This window comes from Phytophthora infestans, genomic scaffold (assembly GCF_000142945.1).
Source record: "Phytophthora infestans T30-4 supercont1.10 genomic scaffold, whole genome shotgun sequence".
NCBI lineage: Eukaryota > Oomycota > Peronosporomycetes > Peronosporales > Peronosporaceae > Phytophthora > Phytophthora infestans.
This window is the reverse complement of record NW_003303749.1, coordinates 836,904-853,662: the sequence shown is the minus strand read 5'-3', so window position 1 is coordinate 853,662 and position 16,759 is coordinate 836,904. Positions and strand designations below refer to the sequence as shown.

The following is a 16,759-nucleotide window of genomic DNA, read 5'->3' as shown; positions in this document are numbered from 1 at the left end:
ACGCGAACTGATACCCCTTTACGCAGGATCACATACTGTCAATACCGATCAATTTAAAACACACGTTCGGACGCTATTTTCACCTTTTGACAGACCTGTGGTGTATCCATACACGTGTTGACATTTCACATGTACAAATGACAGCGTCTTCACGACCGTCCCAAACGCCACGGGCAAATCGATCACGCCCCTCACTCGTATCTCGTTCCCAGACACACTGTCCAAGCTCCCATCGTAAGGCATCAGAATGTTTAAAGCTTCGCTTTAACAGTCGTCTGTCCACCGAACTAGTGATGGCACTCGTGTAGCCAGCATTTTCAGGCGGCAGACACCATCCAAAAGTGGTTTAACACTTCCGGCACAGCAAACCACGCGCTTGCCTTCTGGAACAACACGTTCAACCTCTTCCCGAACGTCACCGTGACTAGTTATAAACAGCCCGGGTCATATTCGTGACTTCGACGCTTTTCGCGCGTTCACTGTATACATTTCAGGCGACTCTTCCAGCGCGGTAGCACGGGACAGGGATGCTTGGGTGTCGTCTCGGAACGTTAACAGTCTTGGAACGCCGTCAGTGGCACGTTCCACACCGGACCGTAGTAGCTCCACGCCCGATAGGAAGAAAGGAGGAAGGAAGTCGATTCTTGTAGCGAGGCCATCGGCCGGGGCCTCTCGCGTGGTGGAGGTGGTCGTAGAAGAATGTAAAAGAAGCTTGTTGAAAGTAGTTACCCTTACCCCGCAAATCCGAAAGTGATTCTAGTCAACTAAACCGAACGCGTCGGACTTCGACGCGTTCCTAAGCATGACACCCCCTCTTGAGGTACCAAGCGTTACTCGAGGGGCGACATCCGTCCTCTTTGTAGTGACAACCCACCTTCTTCACCGTTAATGTGTCTCTTTAATTCGTCTGCCATCCGTCCTTGCACTTGGTGCTATCCCAGGTACGTACCCTACACGATTCCCTCAACGGAGATGCGCTCATTCGAGACATGTCAGTTTGGCAGATGAGCATACATCGTGACACAAAGCAAGACTATATTTATACGCGAACTGATACCCCTTTACGCAGGATCACATACTGTCAATACCGATCAATTTAAAACACACGTTCGGACGCTATTTTCACCTTTTGACAGACCTGTGGTGTATTCATACACGTGTTGACATTTCACATGTACAAATGACAGCGTCTTCACGACCGTCCCAAACGCCACGGGCAAATCGATCACGCCCCTCACTCGTATCTCGTTCCCAGACACACTGTCCAAGCTCCCATCGTAAGGCATCAGAATGTTTAAAGCTTCGCTTTAACAGTCGTCTGTCCACCGAACTAGTGATGGCACTCGTGTAGCCAGCATTTTCAGGCGGCAGACACCATCCAAAAGTGGTTTAACACTTCCGGCACAGCAAACCACGCGCTTGCCTTCTGGAACAACACGTTCAACCTCTTCCCGAACGTCACCGTGACTAGTTATAAACAGCCCGGGTCATATTCGTGACTTCGACGCTTTTCGCGCGTTCACTGTATACATTTCAGGCGACTCTTCCAGCGCGGTAGCACGGGACAGGGATGCTTGGGTGTCGTCTCGGAACGTTAACAGTCTTGGAACGCCGTCAGTGGCACGTTCCACACCGGACCGTAGTAGCTCCACGCCCGATAGGAAGAAAGGAGGAAGGAAGTCGATTCTTGTAGCGAGGCCATCGGCCGGGGCCTCTCGCGTGGTGGAGGTGGTCGTAGAAGAATGTAAAAGAAGCTTGTTGAAAGTAGTTACCCTTACCCCGCAAATCCGAAAGTGATTCTAGTCAACTAAACCGAACGCGTCGGACTTCGACGCGTTCCTAAGCATGACACCCCCTCTTGAGGTACCAAGCGTTACTCGAGGGGCGACATCCGTCCTCTTTGCAGTGACAACCCACCTTCTTCACCGTTAATGTGTCTCTTTAATTCGTCTGCCATCCGTCCTTGCACTTGGTGCTATCCCAGGTACGTACCCTACACGATTCCCTCAACGGAGATGCGCTCATTCGAGACATGTCAGTTTGGCAGATGAGCATACATCGTGGCACAAAGCAAGACTATATTTATACGCGAACTGATACCCCTTTACGCAGGATCACATACTGTCAATACCGATCAATTTAAAACACACGTTCGGACGCTATTTTCACCTTTTGACAGACCTGTGGTGTATCCATACACGTGTTGACATTTCACATGTACAAATGACAGCGTCTTCACGACCGTCCCAAACGCCACGGGCAAATCGATCACGCCCCTCACTCGTATCTCGTTCCCAGACACACTGTCCAAGCTCCCATCGTAAGGCATCAGAATGTTTAAAGCTTCGCTTTAACAGTCGTCTGTCCACCGAACTAGTGATGGCACTCGTGTAGCCAGCATTTCCAGCCGGCAGACACCATCCAAAAGTGGTTTAACACTTCCGGCACAGCAAACTACGCGCTTGCCTTCTGGAACAACACGTTCAACCTCTTCCCGAACGTCACCGTGACTAGTTAAAAACAGTCCGGGTCATATTCGTGACTTCGACGCTTTTCGCACGTTCACTGTATACATTTCAGGCGACTCTTCCAGCGCGGTAGCAACTGCCCTACGGGTTCAAGATCCGGTGGCTTCAGCGGTATGTTTGACTCAGCCCTCTCGAGAATACACAATCCGTTTGGTTCCGACTCGACGGCTGTTGTAACCACCGCCGCGACTGCGAAGGACCTCGGCCCCCGAGCCTACAGGTTTCTCCGAATAGTAGGAGCTTCTCTTTAAAAGTAGAGACAAGCTCAATGCAGAGCCTTGGTCAAGAACGCGTCACTCAGAGCCTCGACTTTCTCAATGCGAAGCGACTTTTTTTTCCAGCGGCGCCCTTGCTTGCTTTCCACGCACTGGAGGCACGTCATCGTCGCCACCGTATGTTCCTGACTTTTGTCATTGAGACGTTTCCGTTCAAGAGATCATAATTCTTTCTGCCGAATACGGACCCCAAGCCGAGAGAGATCGATTCCCTGGGCTCCTCGTGGTCGTCACCAGGTGGAACATCCGTAGCCTCGATTGTGGTGCGCACGTTCCGTTCCACATCGCGCATCAAGCTACACGACGGCAATGACTTTCTTCTTGACGGCTGAAACTCGCTCTTACCGGGCGTATTGAGCGTATTCTGCGAGAGAGTCGAGTGCTCCGTCAACCGTCAACGAGTTACAGGACGTTTTCTCTGCCTCCTCGAGTTGATCACACTCCATTTGCTTACTTCGTTCCGTTATGGAGCGTTCCGTTGCTAATTTCGCTTCGTTCGTTGTCACCATTGCACGTTCCGGTGTTCTATCCGAGACTTCGTCCGACTTAAAGATTTCACCACGCTCCTCGTCTTCTGCTTCCTCCAGACGACTCTGTTTAATTGGGTCCGTTCCACTAATTTCAACTTCAATACCCTTCGTTTCCGGCCTTTCCTGCTCGGCAATTACTTTTAGAATTTTGCACCTCCCGTCCAGAAGTCCTCTTGGGCTCACTCACTGTGTCAGTCTTTACGCCTACACCCACAATGATACAAGTATATTGATACTCACTTCGATATTGACAGCTACGTATGTATTAGTATCGCTCGACAGCATAAGTGTCGTTGGCACCGTAGCTCACATTAGCAGGAACGTGCTCCTTGGCACCAGCGCTCATATTGGCAGCTACGTACGCATAAGTATCATTGTTCGCCCACCTACTTCGTATCCAACTAGGCAAGAGGAAGGAGCGACACATTCCTCCCTTTTCACCTGCCCCCTTCATTACTGCGACTGAGTAGTGGGCGCACCCGGACCTTTCATCTTACGGCGTTACCCGTCCCGGAAGTGCCCTTGGGGCTTCGGCCAGTTGCACTCCATAGAGTAGCGATCCAGCTCGTAGCATTGGTTTCAACGGCCCTTCCCTCACTGACACGTCTCCCTATTACAGCCTATGTGCTGGAATGGTAGATATAGGCATTGGCCGCGAGAACTCTGTTGAATGCCCGAACCCCGAAGGAGAGAGTACAGAGCGAGGGTCCACCTGGTGAGACACAGTCGTCAAATACCGAGATAACGACGTCGGCGCCGACGTGCCATGATTTAGGCCCGACAAGCGACGTCACAGTCGTCTGCAAAAACGTCGCTCGATTGGATCTACTTTTTACAGCTTTCTCCTTGGTGACTCGACTCAGAGAGTGTAACGCTTGGGACCGGATGGTCGGTCTGCTCATACGCCGGCGAGACCATCGACACTCCATTTGGGACCCCTTTGACTGGCATCAACGACAGACGGCTCGACAACATCGAAGTTGTGAGTGTAATGGGCCCTCCCAAGCTACATATGTAGGTAGTTTTATAGGTTCTTTGTAGTGGTTCACACCATTACATAAGTAGGTAGATTTGCATTACAAAAGTAGGTGCAGCAGCACACGAGTAGCGTGTGCTGAGCTGCCGTCAGCTTATTGGTTGAAATATTGGTAGCCAGACCCATAATCAACCAATAAGGAGTTGACGTGTTTTGGTGTGGTCAGGGCGAACCGCCCTGGACCTAAATAAAAAACAGAGTTGATTTTCCTTCAGATTAAGTACTTGGTTTCAGTATCACTGGACTTGTACGCTTCCTCATCACTACGTGTAAGCAAGTAACGGACACCCCAGGCCCGTTACAGTGAGGCTGGAGCGAGCCATCGACATCGCTACTTGCACTCCACGTGTCGTTCCGGAATGCCTTATGTAAGGTACGTCACTCGTTGCGTGCTGGGACAGAACATTTAGAACATCACTCGATTTCGCGGTGTTTCTAGGATAGCCTCCGGACCACGTTCCGTTGACGCTGGTGCCACGCTGTGCACCCGTGCCACGTGCTCTTCATTGGCTGCAGCCAATTAGCCTGGTAGTCGCAGCGCTTTACGTTCCTTCACCTGCCCCCCCCAGCTAAAATATCTTCTCCACTTCGCGCGTAGTCTCTGTGGCTCGCCCTTCATCCTCCTCTTCCCGGATCTCGACAGAACCAGGTGCTTCAGCACCGTGAGACCCAATAGCCTTGTTGCCCAGTTGGGTGTACTTGTTGTATGGTCCACACTTTATTTTCTTGTGACTTGACGCTCCGCTGCCAAGTTTCTGTTAGTCGCACGCGCCAGCGTTATTATTCACTCAGCACTAGTGTTCCCACGGATATCGGTGAAGATACCTTGCTACCCCACCAAACCGTCGACCTGCTGCAAGCCAGGATCCCCTGGCTTGCAGCAGGCCCTTAATCAGATCCGACAGTTTTTCTCGGAACTGAGGTGCCACCTTCCGCACCCTTTGAGCGATCGGTTTCGCGTCGCCGACATCGATGTCACATTTGACTCCGCGGGCGACGGGCGGTAACGCATTACCCTTACCGATCAGCAGATGTCGGCTTTCCCAGATCTTCTGACGCAGACGATCCACTTCAGTGGGTTCGTTCGCCCCTGGATCCACTTGGATATCATCAATCGTGACCTCCTCTGTGGTCAGTGGTACCTCCGGGATTACCGCCATACCTTCTCCAAGATCCTCGGCGTGTAGATCCCCGCCTTCACGGTAGCAGACTTGTTCATCTTCGGTCTTTGTCTGATCCACCCTTGGATCCAGGCACCGCGACTCTCCTTCGACCGTCATCCCTTCTGTCTTCGTGGGGTCGGGTATCCTGGTACTGGGGAAGTCACCGGTCGGATCCAGCCGGTCCTCTAACGAGTCTAAACCCGACAGTTCGGGTTTGACTAGCGTTGCCACTCTCGATAGGGATCCAGGCACTTTATCCAGTGGAAAGCTTGGATCCACTTGTGGATCGGCGGGATCCGGCTGTTCGGCTTTAGCCCTCTGCAATTCTTCATCCACCGACCCTGCGTTATCTAAGGGCCAGGTGGTGCAGTGGTTAAACACTGGGCTTCTGATCGGTAGGTTGCGGGTTCAAACCCCGGCGCGTCGGAAAATTCCGATTCGCTTAAGTACGAATTCGTGGCCGCAAAACCATAGGGTCGCAGCCGGTAGTCGATGTGAAGCAAGCGTGCACAAGGTACGCCACGGAGACGCAAATCCTGTAAGTAATTGATAGCAGGTCTTAGGTAGAAAAGGATTGTAATAAAGAATCTACCTTGGGTAGAAGGAATTTACCCACCAAACCGTCGATGTTTCCCTTTGTTACGGGGACGCGTATCTTAATCCGGCGTGCTAACTTTGTTAAGGATGAAGTGTAAGTTGCTGTCTTATTGGTTTGCCTTAAACGAGGCAAAATCATGACTAAATCGAGCGGATGGCCATCAGGCGGCTGCACCTAGCTAACGGGATCTTTGCTTTACAGTACAGCAAGATACGGTGTTCCATAGTATTTTGAGCAGCCACATGCGAATCGCGTTGCGATTGAATTGGGTATTCAGTGCGTGCTACGCTTCGTATACACGCACCTGGCCTTGAGCTGCCACCCTCCTTTGCGTTTTAAGTGCACACATCTGCTGCAAGCAGTCGGCGTGGATAGCGAGACCGTGTGTTGGTGGGGACCGTGCCAAATATGGCGCTGCAAATAAAAATGCGAGGAGATTATCACTTGCGGCAGCTACACTACCTTTCGCAGTACTGCTCCATACCAGTTTAGACATAACAGTAGTAGGATATCTAAAATACACAAAGTGTTGCTAGGGTGGTGGTGTTGCGTGCAGGGCCCCCGAAAAAAAAATTGACGACACAGTAATTTCAATAAATAAGCAGACATTATTTATGTTGTCACCCTAAACTAGGCTCGTGCATAATTTATGGTGGCTGCATATTACATACGGTAATTTATGCGTACAGTTTCCTGAAGTTATCTGCAGCAGTCAATCGATCGCCACGAACCAGTCGTTTTGTTGCCGAATCGGCTGATCTCAGCAGACTCATTTCCTTTTCTCTCACTTCCCACTTTAGAAATGATTCTCTTCCTGCGCGAAAATGCTGGTTACTGAGACGCACAAACACTTGACACAGCAACTCGAGCGTAGATACCTGTTATTGATTCAATAAACCTTGGTTATTGCAGCAGTAACTCAATTATTTATTGGTCTTCTAGCTAAAGCATCATAACGTATTGCCAACATACAAGCTAGCTTCGCGATAATTTATCGTGAAGATGCTACTACGATAAATAACAATATCATTTTCGGACCCCCTGGTTGCGTGCGCAGCGCGCATCATGGTGTTGAGAGGTTATTCCTACAGTCTTCTTGCTTCACTACCACTTTGGACGAGCCTTCCTAACTCTAGCGTCTAGTAGTTCCCGTTTCTTACAATGACATGAACGCAACTACCTCGTCTTAGGCTTGGCGTACTCGCAGGGTTTGAAGGCGCCCTTGTTATCGTTTACCTTCGCACAGCACATTTCCTTTTCAAAAGCATGCAAAATTGCTCGGATTGCCGCACCAAACAAAATATTACAAACAAACAGCAATTTTCGCTTGATACTTTGAACTTTCCTGGCGCATTCCTTTCGGTGATGGACTCAGATCAACAAGTCAGATTTGACCATCACTCATACGTCTGATCTTATTTCTGAGTCTACTTGGATGGGTCCGCTTCATCCCTTCATATCTCAACCCCACGCGATACGCAGCACGCCATGACGAGCGTGGCGAGCAGCTCCACCACCAGCAGCAGCAGCAGCAGCATCGCAACAACTTCGACACTCTCGGCGCTAACGCCTGCCTTCACGATGATTCCTAGCTCCGTTCGCCGACGCGCCGCTAACGATCCGACACCCGCCACCGATCAGGACGAGTCAGGTCAACGTAAGCGCCGCCCTCGACCTCGTCACCGTAAGAAGAAAGAATCCGCTCTTCCATCTGAGCAAAACGAAGCTGAGAACGTAGCAGAAGAGAAGTCGAAGCCCAAGAGAAGGAAAAGACCTGCCAAAAAGAATCCCGTTTCTACTGCTCATGAAGCGTCAACTTCTGCCTCGACCCCCGAAGAGGACGACGAGCCTGAGTACTGTATTCTATGTGCCGATCCCATTAAGTTTTATGCTGTAGGCGAGTGCAACCATCACGGTATCTGTAGCAAGTGCTCCATGCGCATGCGACTCATTATGGACGACCGCAACTGTCCCATGTGCAAGCAGCCACTTGACCGCGTGGTTGTCAGCAGCACTTCGCGTCCGTACGAGAGCTTTGAGCTCTGGGGCGACGCAGCAGGACCAGATTCCGTGCTGGACGAGCCCTCCGAGACGATCTACGTCGACTGCAAAGCGCACTACTACGAACTGCGCAGTCTGCGCGAGTTTAAGTGCAGGATGAAGCGCTGCCGAGAGCTGAAGCACTCGCTGGGCCAACTGAAGGAACATTTACGCCAAGATCACGGGGTGGAGTTCTGCGAGCTCTGCTTGAGTCACCAGTCGTTCTTTATTCAGGAACAGGAGGTGTTTACCAAGGGCGCCTTGAAAGGACACAACATTGGACGTAGTCGAGGAGGTCCCACGGGTCAGAAACACGCCAACACAGGAAAGGATTTCCACCCAATGTGTCAGTTCTGTCGGAAACGATTTTACGGGGACAAGGAGCTGTACGAGCATCTGGAACGCAACCACTTTAAGTGCCACATCTGCAAGGTGGAGAACGAATACTTCCGCAACTAGTGAGTATTGTGATGTTTCCTGTGCTATGTCGCAACGATCCTAATGTCTAACAATTCGCTTTATGTTGCAGTGCAAGTCTGGAAACACATTTCCGTCGAGAACATCATTTGTGCGAGGACCGAAGATGGTACGCTCACGGTACTTCTGTTTCGATTAGTTCTATGCATATCGGTTCTGACGGGTGTACATTTGTCGCAGTCTTGAGATGCGCTTCGTTGTTTTCCCGAACGATGTCGAGTATCAAGCGCATATGAGCTCCATTCACGGCGTTCACAATCGTCTTCAGTTTAATTTTCAAGTCGCGCGTGGTGGCAGTAACCCTGTTAGTGGACCAATTACTCCAGGTTACGCCGACGAAGTGCCAGATCATTGGAACTACGGCGTCAGTGACCACCCGCCGTCACCTCCAGTGCGACTTGAGGAAGCCTTCCCGGCACTGCCAACACCTGCTGGACCAGCGCCAGCTCCAGTGTTGAGACCAGCTATTACTCGACCTTCAAGCGGCCACACACAGGGTCCGTCTCCAGCGAGACAGGTCCCCACTCCTCCTCGCGGTCAAATCGTGCGCAACCAGAGACTGGCACAAGCTCTTGGAGTGACTAGACCGGGACTTGCTAGGGGAGATACCGCTGCTTTCGAGGAAGAGATGAAGACTCCAAGCTACCCCGACGATTTGGTGGCCTGGGGTAAGGCGAACACAAGCTACCTCACTGTGGTTGAGCGTCGATTGGAACGTATTGTGCAGGAACCGTCTTGCCATAGCGTCAGTCTGCGAGTGATGTCGGGAGAAGAGGTGCGTTAAGTTAGCTTGCTTTGGAGGCTGTGTTGTGACTGGGCGCTAATTCGCTGTTATTTTTTCTTCTTACAGCGAGCTCTGATGCACCAACTGGCTTCGTTTTACGGCGTCGTGTCGGAATCCTTCGGCGAGGATCCGCACCGTCGAATTTCGTTCTTTAAGCGCGACGATGCGCGTGTGCCCACAGTGACGCTGTCTGCGCACATCAGCAATCTCAACAAGCAGGCACGAGCAGCCCAAGCTTTGAGTCGACTGAAGTTCCTTCCGTTGCGTGGTAGCACGCCTCCTCAGCCAACTGTGCCGGTGCTAGCTAGAACGCCTGTTCCTGTCAACCGTGGCTGGGAACACATCGAACCCCGTCGTGCTCCAGTCGTTGCGGATGCCTGGAGTGACGAGGAAGATGAAGCTGCGACGGAGGAAGAGGGCACTGCTGACAGCGCCGACTCACAGGAGCACAGCGAGGAGACCGAGGAAAAGTCGTCACCAGAGCGACTTGTGGGTGCAGCGGGAAGCAGTGAATACCCCCACGACTCCGCCGAAACAGAGGCTCTCAAAGCGAAAGTTGCCGCGATCAAGTTAGACGAAGAGGAATGGGATTAGTAGGGCGTGTGCTTAAAGTTGTCACAAAACAAGAACCAATGGTATAACGTTAACTTCGTTCTGTTGAAGAGGTATGTACTACGTAGTACGTACTTCAGAGGTACTTAATAGAGCTTTTATCACTAACTGTTGCTCACACGATAAACGATGTAGCCGCTCGCCACGGAGATGACGCCAACTACCAGTAGCATTTTCAATAGACTGATAGCCACCGACACCGACGCGTGCCTGGTGTCCTTGTGCAGAGCCTGTTTGACCTTGTCCACGGCGACCCTAGCGTTGGTACCTTTGGCTATCTTCTCGAAAAAACCGCTGAGTTGGGTGGCTCCAGGAAACGCTCTCTCTTCCTCTGCGGTCATCTTCTTGATGTCTTTGAGGTAATGTTTCACGTTTTCAGCCGTTGTGAGGTCATAATTGTAGGTCTGTTTAGGTTTCTTGGTCAGCGAGGCGCGTTCAGCGCTGGCAAGACTGTTGCAACAAGCAGCGAGGACGAACGCCACCACGAGCAGGAAGCAACCGAAACGCATGAGGGATTGATTCCGCTTTGGAGGTAACGTGTCAAGTGAGCTCGGCCTGAGCAGTGTCGACTGGCCAATTCGCCGGAGCTCGTCCGACGACGGAAGGGCGACATGAGGCTTTGACACACCGACACAAGCCAATCATTGGCAAAGGCGCTTCTATAATAGGGTTTGTACATGGACGACGTGCACATCCTTTTCGCCAGTCTTACCGGTTGAAGTGAATCTTTATCTTTGGTGCCGACCAAACTTTGGCCATACGGTAAGCTGACAATCACGTACAGAAATGAAAGAGAAAAGGGAGTTTAAGTGCTGGGATTAAAAGAGTACGCTCTGCTACCGGTAAGAAGTTTTTGCATTTGGAGGCCGTTCTTGACAAACAGATTGCTCAAGCCGTAAGAGGCGATGGCCCCTTTAATAGCGACGATGTCGGCGCTTGGCCTTCTTCTTCAGGTGTGTTGTCTTGGCGTCCCGAGGGTGTTTTAACTTCCGTTCGAATAGCTTGACCACCCTTTTACGACCAGCTTTCAAGGCGATTTCGGCAGCGTCCCGAATAATAGAAGCCCCTCGGCGTTCGTCGCACACGATCCAGTACAGCCATTCAACGAACGTTGCGTGTCCGTGTCGCTTAATTTCTCTGGATACGTTGTCTTGACCCACTTGGCAACATGACCGCAACTGGTGGCGGCAGTGAAGGCCCGTTGCATCTCGTCTTGACGGCGGAATTCCAAAAGCAAAAACTGCACCACATTTAAGCTGCAGCTCCGCCAATCGCCGCCTTGCTGCAGCCCTCTGTTAAAGTGTAGCCATTGCACGACCTCCAAATGTCCGTTCGTGGCGGCACCGCCCATTGCCCTACTGAATACTACTTAAGTACGGGGTAGTGCAAATATCCACTGAAATTCGTTTTAACTTTATTTCCCCGGTAGAACAAAAGTTATCGCCACGGTTAATTCCTTAACGGACCGAAGAAATATCAAGGTCAAGATTCGACAGCATTATGAAAGTAATACAGTATGTCATATTAGTGACTACCGAGTCGTTCAGATGATATGTAACAGGATATCATATTTATCAGTGATCACTTAGTACGGGTTTAGCTTACACCATAGGCTGACTGTTTATGTTGCCCCAGCATTACAGGTATGTTGTTGTAATTTGGAACTGCACGGATTTCATTCTTGATTTCCACTTGGTCTGCGCTGGAGATGACGGCCAACGATTATGAGCTCTTTCGTCAATTCTTCCGGATAAGCATCGAGCATCGAACGCCCAACGCTACTTTGGGAACGGGGCACCCAGACTTTAGTGAACAGGGTATTTACCTGTACGATACTTCACCTATGACGGATGAGGATGTAGACCACCTAGTTCATCCGAATACTACCTCGGCTTTCTTCGCTATCCATATAGAGCTACTTGAGAGCTTCAGAATTCACGTTGTGAGAAAGTTCGGGTTTACCAGTATTTATTTTCATGATCGAGGCACCAAGCTTCTGAGCGATCTCGTCATCAAGAAAGATTACCCTCCAAACTAATTCGTGCGGATCCCGAGGCATTGCATAACAGGATTGTTACCTGACAAAGCTTTTTACGCAGCGTGGACAGGGGCTAATGGTAACCAAATATCATATGATATTTTTGATAGTAATAGTACTATTTTCGATATTAAATATTAATAGTAACTCATTTTTGCAAAAGCTAACATAATATTTTTATATTAGCTCGGAGAGCTGAAAAATATTAGATACTACATGATATTTTATGATATTTTCCCACTTAAGTACGTTTCTTGCCAGCTTACCTCTGTGAACCGAGCGGAGCCAAATAACTTTTTCGATCAGGTTCTAGAAAAGCAGTAGGCTTTAAGACTGACGAGTATTTGCTCTAGTATTTCACTGTGACACAGACAAAGGCGATCGAGATGGAAAACTGCAGCTGTTTAACGTTGATAGAGCGAAATCAAAACATTTTTTCTTGTTCTCTACCGATCTCCTCGTCGACATCGTGCGTCTAATAAACCTGCTGCCTGTGGCGCTAGATTAATGCGCTCAGCAGTGCCAACACACAACGCCAACCTTGCCGTCACTCACAATTGTCCCGGTACTCACGGTTGATTAGTAATACTTCAGCTAGTCGAGCGTTAACGACATCTGATTGGTTAATGTAGCTCGATTACGCAATCATTGAAAAATATAATATCGTATTAACTAATATTAAGTTGATATTTAATAATATCATATTGTCTCAGAAGAAAATATTAGGTGATATTTTTTATATTAACTGGTCTACAGGTGATATTTTCACAATATTAACTTCACCGATTTTGGAGTTACCATTAACCCCTGAGCGTGGAAGATGCAGTGCGTAATCGGCTTCATGAATACCGACTATGATATTTTGCGCGTGGACAGATCCGACACGCGGGTAACAGATCTCGTCAAAGCGAATCATTTGAGTACATCACATTTGTCGTTGGTTCCAGCCTCCCCCCCCATGGCATTTTCACGGAGATAGTTGCAAGTGCAAATCGGGGACGAAGAGCGGCAAGAAGCTTAGTTCGGCGTCAAGACGCCGAACGCCAATCCACCATCTGAGAACAGAAGCGTGTGCTTCGCCAGCGGCACCGCGCTGGAAAAGAGCGCACCCGAAAATCACAACGAACTGCTAATCGGAACTTTGAGCGTAACGCAAATAGTATGTCTAGGGAGCAGTTCGAATGTCGGGAGGGGTGGCGCTTAGCTCGCCAAGCGCGTCGAGTCGAACGCATTGATCTGCATCAGGAAAACAAAAAACAGGAGTTCCAAGTCTACCTCGAGCAAGAAATTCCCTCAACGGATGTCAAGAGGATCTACATGACAGAAATTCAAGATTCAGGGGTCGTTGAGGAGGTTCAACTGCAGACCATGCAGCTACAAAATGCCGTTCGTCTGAATCAAGCAATACCCTTTATTAGATAGACGTTAATACGAACGACGTACAAAACAAAAAAAAACTTTGTCGTAGAAGAAGAGGTATGCTGTTAATTTTTTTTACTGTAGTATTCTAACCTGGCTGTATTCAATGTCAATGGTAAAGTATACTTTTGTGAATGCGCCGATCAAAATAAAATGCTGGGACGTCCTCGAAATACGACATCGGAGACGTCGATGCCATCATCGTCACAAAAATGCCCATGCTCGCTTCATTACTGTCCATGCTCGCTTCATTACTGTCCATGCTCGCTTTGTTAAGAACTGACACCGAGGCTTGGGGCGGGTTGCAAATGGAGGCTGGTGGCTTGTTCTCGTAGTCAAACTCGGTGCTCGCATACGACAACCTCTCATCCGAAGCGAAGCTCTTGGGATGCTTTTATTTGTTGTGTTCTTGCCTTTCTTGTCTTTCTCAGACGATCTTTTCTTGTGTTTGCGATGCTTGTTAAGATTCCTCGACTTAGACTTCCGTTTATCATCAGAGCTCCCGCCGTCGGCAGCAGCATTGACCTCTCCAAAAGCATCATTTGTGTCCAAGTCGGCATAGGCCCCCTCCGCTTCAGCCGCTGCCTTTGCAGCATTTGCCTCCGCTGCAGTGGTAGAGGCAGCTTGTTTTGCATCTACGGCAGCAGCTTTCATGGCAGCATTTGCCATCTTCGCTACAGCAGCCTTCGTAGCTGCAGCCTTCTTTAGCGCTGACGACCTTCTTAGAGGCTGTAGCTTCGTCGTCAGTGGCCTCCCGATAGTCTATAGAGCATCGGCTGTGTCCTTCGCGGCGATGGCCTTCATGACAGCCGTCTTGGCGCCGCGGAGCAGGTCCTTCTTCTGACGCTTCTTCTTCTTTTCGTTGAGCGACACACTGCCGGTGTCAAGCGTTTTCTTGTTCTCTATAAAGCGAGTGAAAAAGTCCGCTTTCCCAATTCTCTGCTTAAATGCACTAGTTGCGTTGGTCCCCGGGAGGGTGCACCTACTGCGCTCTTCGTGTTCTTCAAAAGCGTACCCCGTCGTGCTATTTCCCCATCTCAAGCAAAGGTGGCAGCACCAGCGGCACCTCAAACTTCTCCTTGGACAATGTTCTGGATGCGTCTTCAGTACGTGTCGATCACCAATTCTCCTAGTGAGCGCCATGCGCTGCGTGTTTGCACACCTTCCTTCCTCTTTCTCTAGTGAGAAGAGCGCCTGATTGCAGTCCAGACAGTAGATGTTTACTGCGAGTTGCAGAGTAATTCTGCAGTCAGAGGATTTGGGGTTGCTAACTAGGCGAAGATTTCGCCACATCGCTTTCACCTCCGCAGTCCTCTTGCTTACAATCGTCGCCTACAAGAGGCGACTGTGGTAGCGCAGCACTGACCATAGCGAATCCATCCTTGTGGTAGCATGTTTCTTAGTGTAGCTTGAACGATTGGAGATGGCGCCTTGGGAGCAGAGGGAGTATCTCCGTCGGACGAAGCCGTCGATGTGGCGGAAGACGACGAAGAGGAGAATCCTCCATCGGAGGAAGTCGGCGACGACATGGGAACTTTCAGAGTGAGCAATGCACACTGCACCATATATAATCTGTCGCCATTTCATATCTGGCGACACCAACAGGCCCGAAAGCACGCACGCCACTCGATTAATCAAACAGACTAGATTACTGATTGGATCCCACTCGAGATTACGGATAGTGTAAGTTCGATTTGTAGGAAAGGATTCTGTCATTCTTGCGGTCTATAAATATGGCGATCGTCCAGGGTCAATCGAGATCTAAATCTAGTAGCAGAGACCGATATCTGGCCCGCTATGCATAATTCAGACCGACAGTCGTCCTAAATCGGTCTGGCTAGCGATAAAAGCGTGGAAAGAGCGGGCCTAGCCAGCGTCATATCTGGCTGGATGGTGATGGGCATAGATGGCTGGCCAAACTTGGCGGCTGGCTGGTCAGAAAACGTGCATCCTTCCTTGCGATTAGTATGAAGCCACTTGAGAATGGCAAAATGACCACGTTTTGCCGCTGTGCTTATGAAGCAGCGAGCTTGTAGACTACCCCACGACGTGCGATCAGGATAGCGCTCGCTCAGCCATTGCAGCACGTGAGGGTAGTTGTTCTTCACTGCGACATAGGCAGCATCACGGCCATCTCCCCAGTTTGGATCTCGTGCAGCAAGATACTCAAGACCTCGTCGCGAGAGTCCGGCGTCGCAGGCCCTAGCCACGTTCCAGTGATACGAGAACGTGTATAAGTACTCGTCGAGGCGGTTTACCACATGCGACAGAGACTCCACGCCGTGCTCGCCCAGACACCCACGATGGCTGTGGTCAAGACGGGGACGTTCATCGCTTTAGGGCTTTGAACGGTTGCGACAATTGGACATTCAGTGTAAGACACATTGCTTATGTCTTCTCCGTCATCTTCCCCCCCTCACTTTTTTGGTCGAGAAGTATGCGAGTTTAATGTGGTGGACTTCCCCTCGCTTTGAGACGGGGCGGGCCGAATTGCTTTCCTGTTACTGTCTCCAGCATCGCGGCGGCGTCGTTGGGACTGGGTTTGTCCACCCACGCGTTTTGCGCCAGCAGTCGTGCCTCCATGTCGAGCATCACAAAGCGCAGTGAAGGCAGCATCCTCCTGGCTCTGACATCTTCCAGCTCCGGCGCAACCAGGATGCGGAACGGCGGGTACTTGACAATCTGTTCGCACGCACGAGCACGGGGATCGTGAAGTTCTTGGGGAAATGTGGTCGTCCCACTCGAAGGATTGCGGACACTTGGGGACTACGTACACTGTCTCTTAACCAACTTTTTCTATACTGGGCCTGTATAACACTCGGAGTCACCGATCTCCGTATCTCCGGCTCCCTGTGTCACTCTCAGCACTCATCGTCTATGGTCGTTGAACAGTAGCACGTGGAGTAGATTACATCTACAGCGTCCGTACTAATTGTACATGCACTAAGCCCAATTGCGTATACCCTGGACACAAATGTTGTACTGCTGCATCCAATAGACGGCATCCGCGTCGGCGCGCGCCAACGCCTCGCATGTGCCGCCTTCGCATCAACCTCAAGCAGTAATACCACGCAAATGCATATGCAGAAGACGACACTATTTAACGGCATGTCTTTCAAAAAAGGGGGAATTTGTGGTACTCAACACTTTCAACAAGATCATAATGTCTGAGGGTACTTTAATACTTTAATTAAATAAATGGTTTTATCCTTATAAGAGACGTATACGATTACAAAGGATGTAAGTGATTAGGTTTAAA

At 50.1% G+C, this 16,759-nt stretch overlaps 6 protein-coding genes and 1 pseudogene across 7 annotated transcripts; 3 read left to right on the top strand and 4 right to left on the bottom strand.

Moving 5' to 3' along the window:
* The first annotated feature begins 5,887 nt into the window (after positions 1-5,887).
* PITG_26641 lies at positions 5,888-5,958 on the top strand (annotated as a pseudogene). Its single transcript has one exon. The product of its transcript is annotated as a tRNA-OTHER (tRNA).
* A 1,642-nt stretch (positions 5,959-7,600) lies between these two features.
* On the top strand, positions 7,601-10,025 carry PITG_06841 (uncharacterized protein; the record flags this gene model as incomplete). The annotated part of the gene is made up of 4 exons (XM_002904779.1): positions 7,601-8,628; positions 8,700-8,756; positions 8,828-9,422; positions 9,498-10,025. The coding sequence occupies 4 exons, from the start codon at positions 7,619-7,621 to the stop codon at positions 10,023-10,025; spliced, it is 2,190 nt and encodes a 729-aa protein (XP_002904825.1).
* A 122-nt stretch (positions 10,026-10,147) lies between these two features.
* PITG_06840 (uncharacterized protein) lies at positions 10,148-10,552 on the bottom strand (the record flags this gene model as incomplete). The annotated part of the gene is made up of 1 exon (XM_002904778.1): positions 10,148-10,552. The coding sequence occupies one exon, from the start codon at positions 10,550-10,552 to the stop codon at positions 10,148-10,150; it is 405 nt and encodes a 134-aa protein (XP_002904824.1).
* Positions 10,553-10,957: 405 nt separating this feature from the next.
* Positions 10,958-11,394, bottom strand: PITG_06839 (uncharacterized protein; the record flags this gene model as incomplete). The annotated part of the gene is made up of 2 exons (XM_002904777.1): positions 10,958-11,067; positions 11,154-11,394. The coding sequence occupies 2 exons, from the start codon at positions 11,392-11,394 to the stop codon at positions 10,958-10,960; spliced, it is 351 nt and encodes a 116-aa protein (XP_002904823.1).
* Positions 11,395-11,751: 357 nt separating this feature from the next.
* Positions 11,752-12,081, top strand: PITG_06838 (uncharacterized protein; the record flags this gene model as incomplete). Its single annotated transcript, XM_002904776.1, has 1 exon — positions 11,752-12,081. The coding sequence occupies one exon, from the start codon at positions 11,752-11,754 to the stop codon at positions 12,079-12,081; it is 330 nt and encodes a 109-aa protein (XP_002904822.1).
* Positions 12,082-14,262: 2,181 nt separating this feature from the next.
* Positions 14,263-15,029, bottom strand: PITG_06837 (uncharacterized protein; the record flags this gene model as incomplete). The annotated part of the gene is made up of 2 exons (XM_002904775.1): positions 14,263-14,402; positions 14,867-15,029. The coding sequence occupies 2 exons, from the start codon at positions 15,027-15,029 to the stop codon at positions 14,263-14,265; spliced, it is 303 nt and encodes a 100-aa protein (XP_002904821.1).
* A 294-nt stretch (positions 15,030-15,323) lies between these two features.
* Positions 15,324-16,092, bottom strand: PITG_06836 (uncharacterized protein; the record flags this gene model as incomplete). The annotated part of the gene is made up of 2 exons (XM_002904774.1): positions 15,324-15,807; positions 16,055-16,092. The coding sequence occupies 2 exons, from the start codon at positions 16,090-16,092 to the stop codon at positions 15,324-15,326; spliced, it is 522 nt and encodes a 173-aa protein (XP_002904820.1).
* Positions 16,093-16,759: the final 667 nt, after the last annotated feature.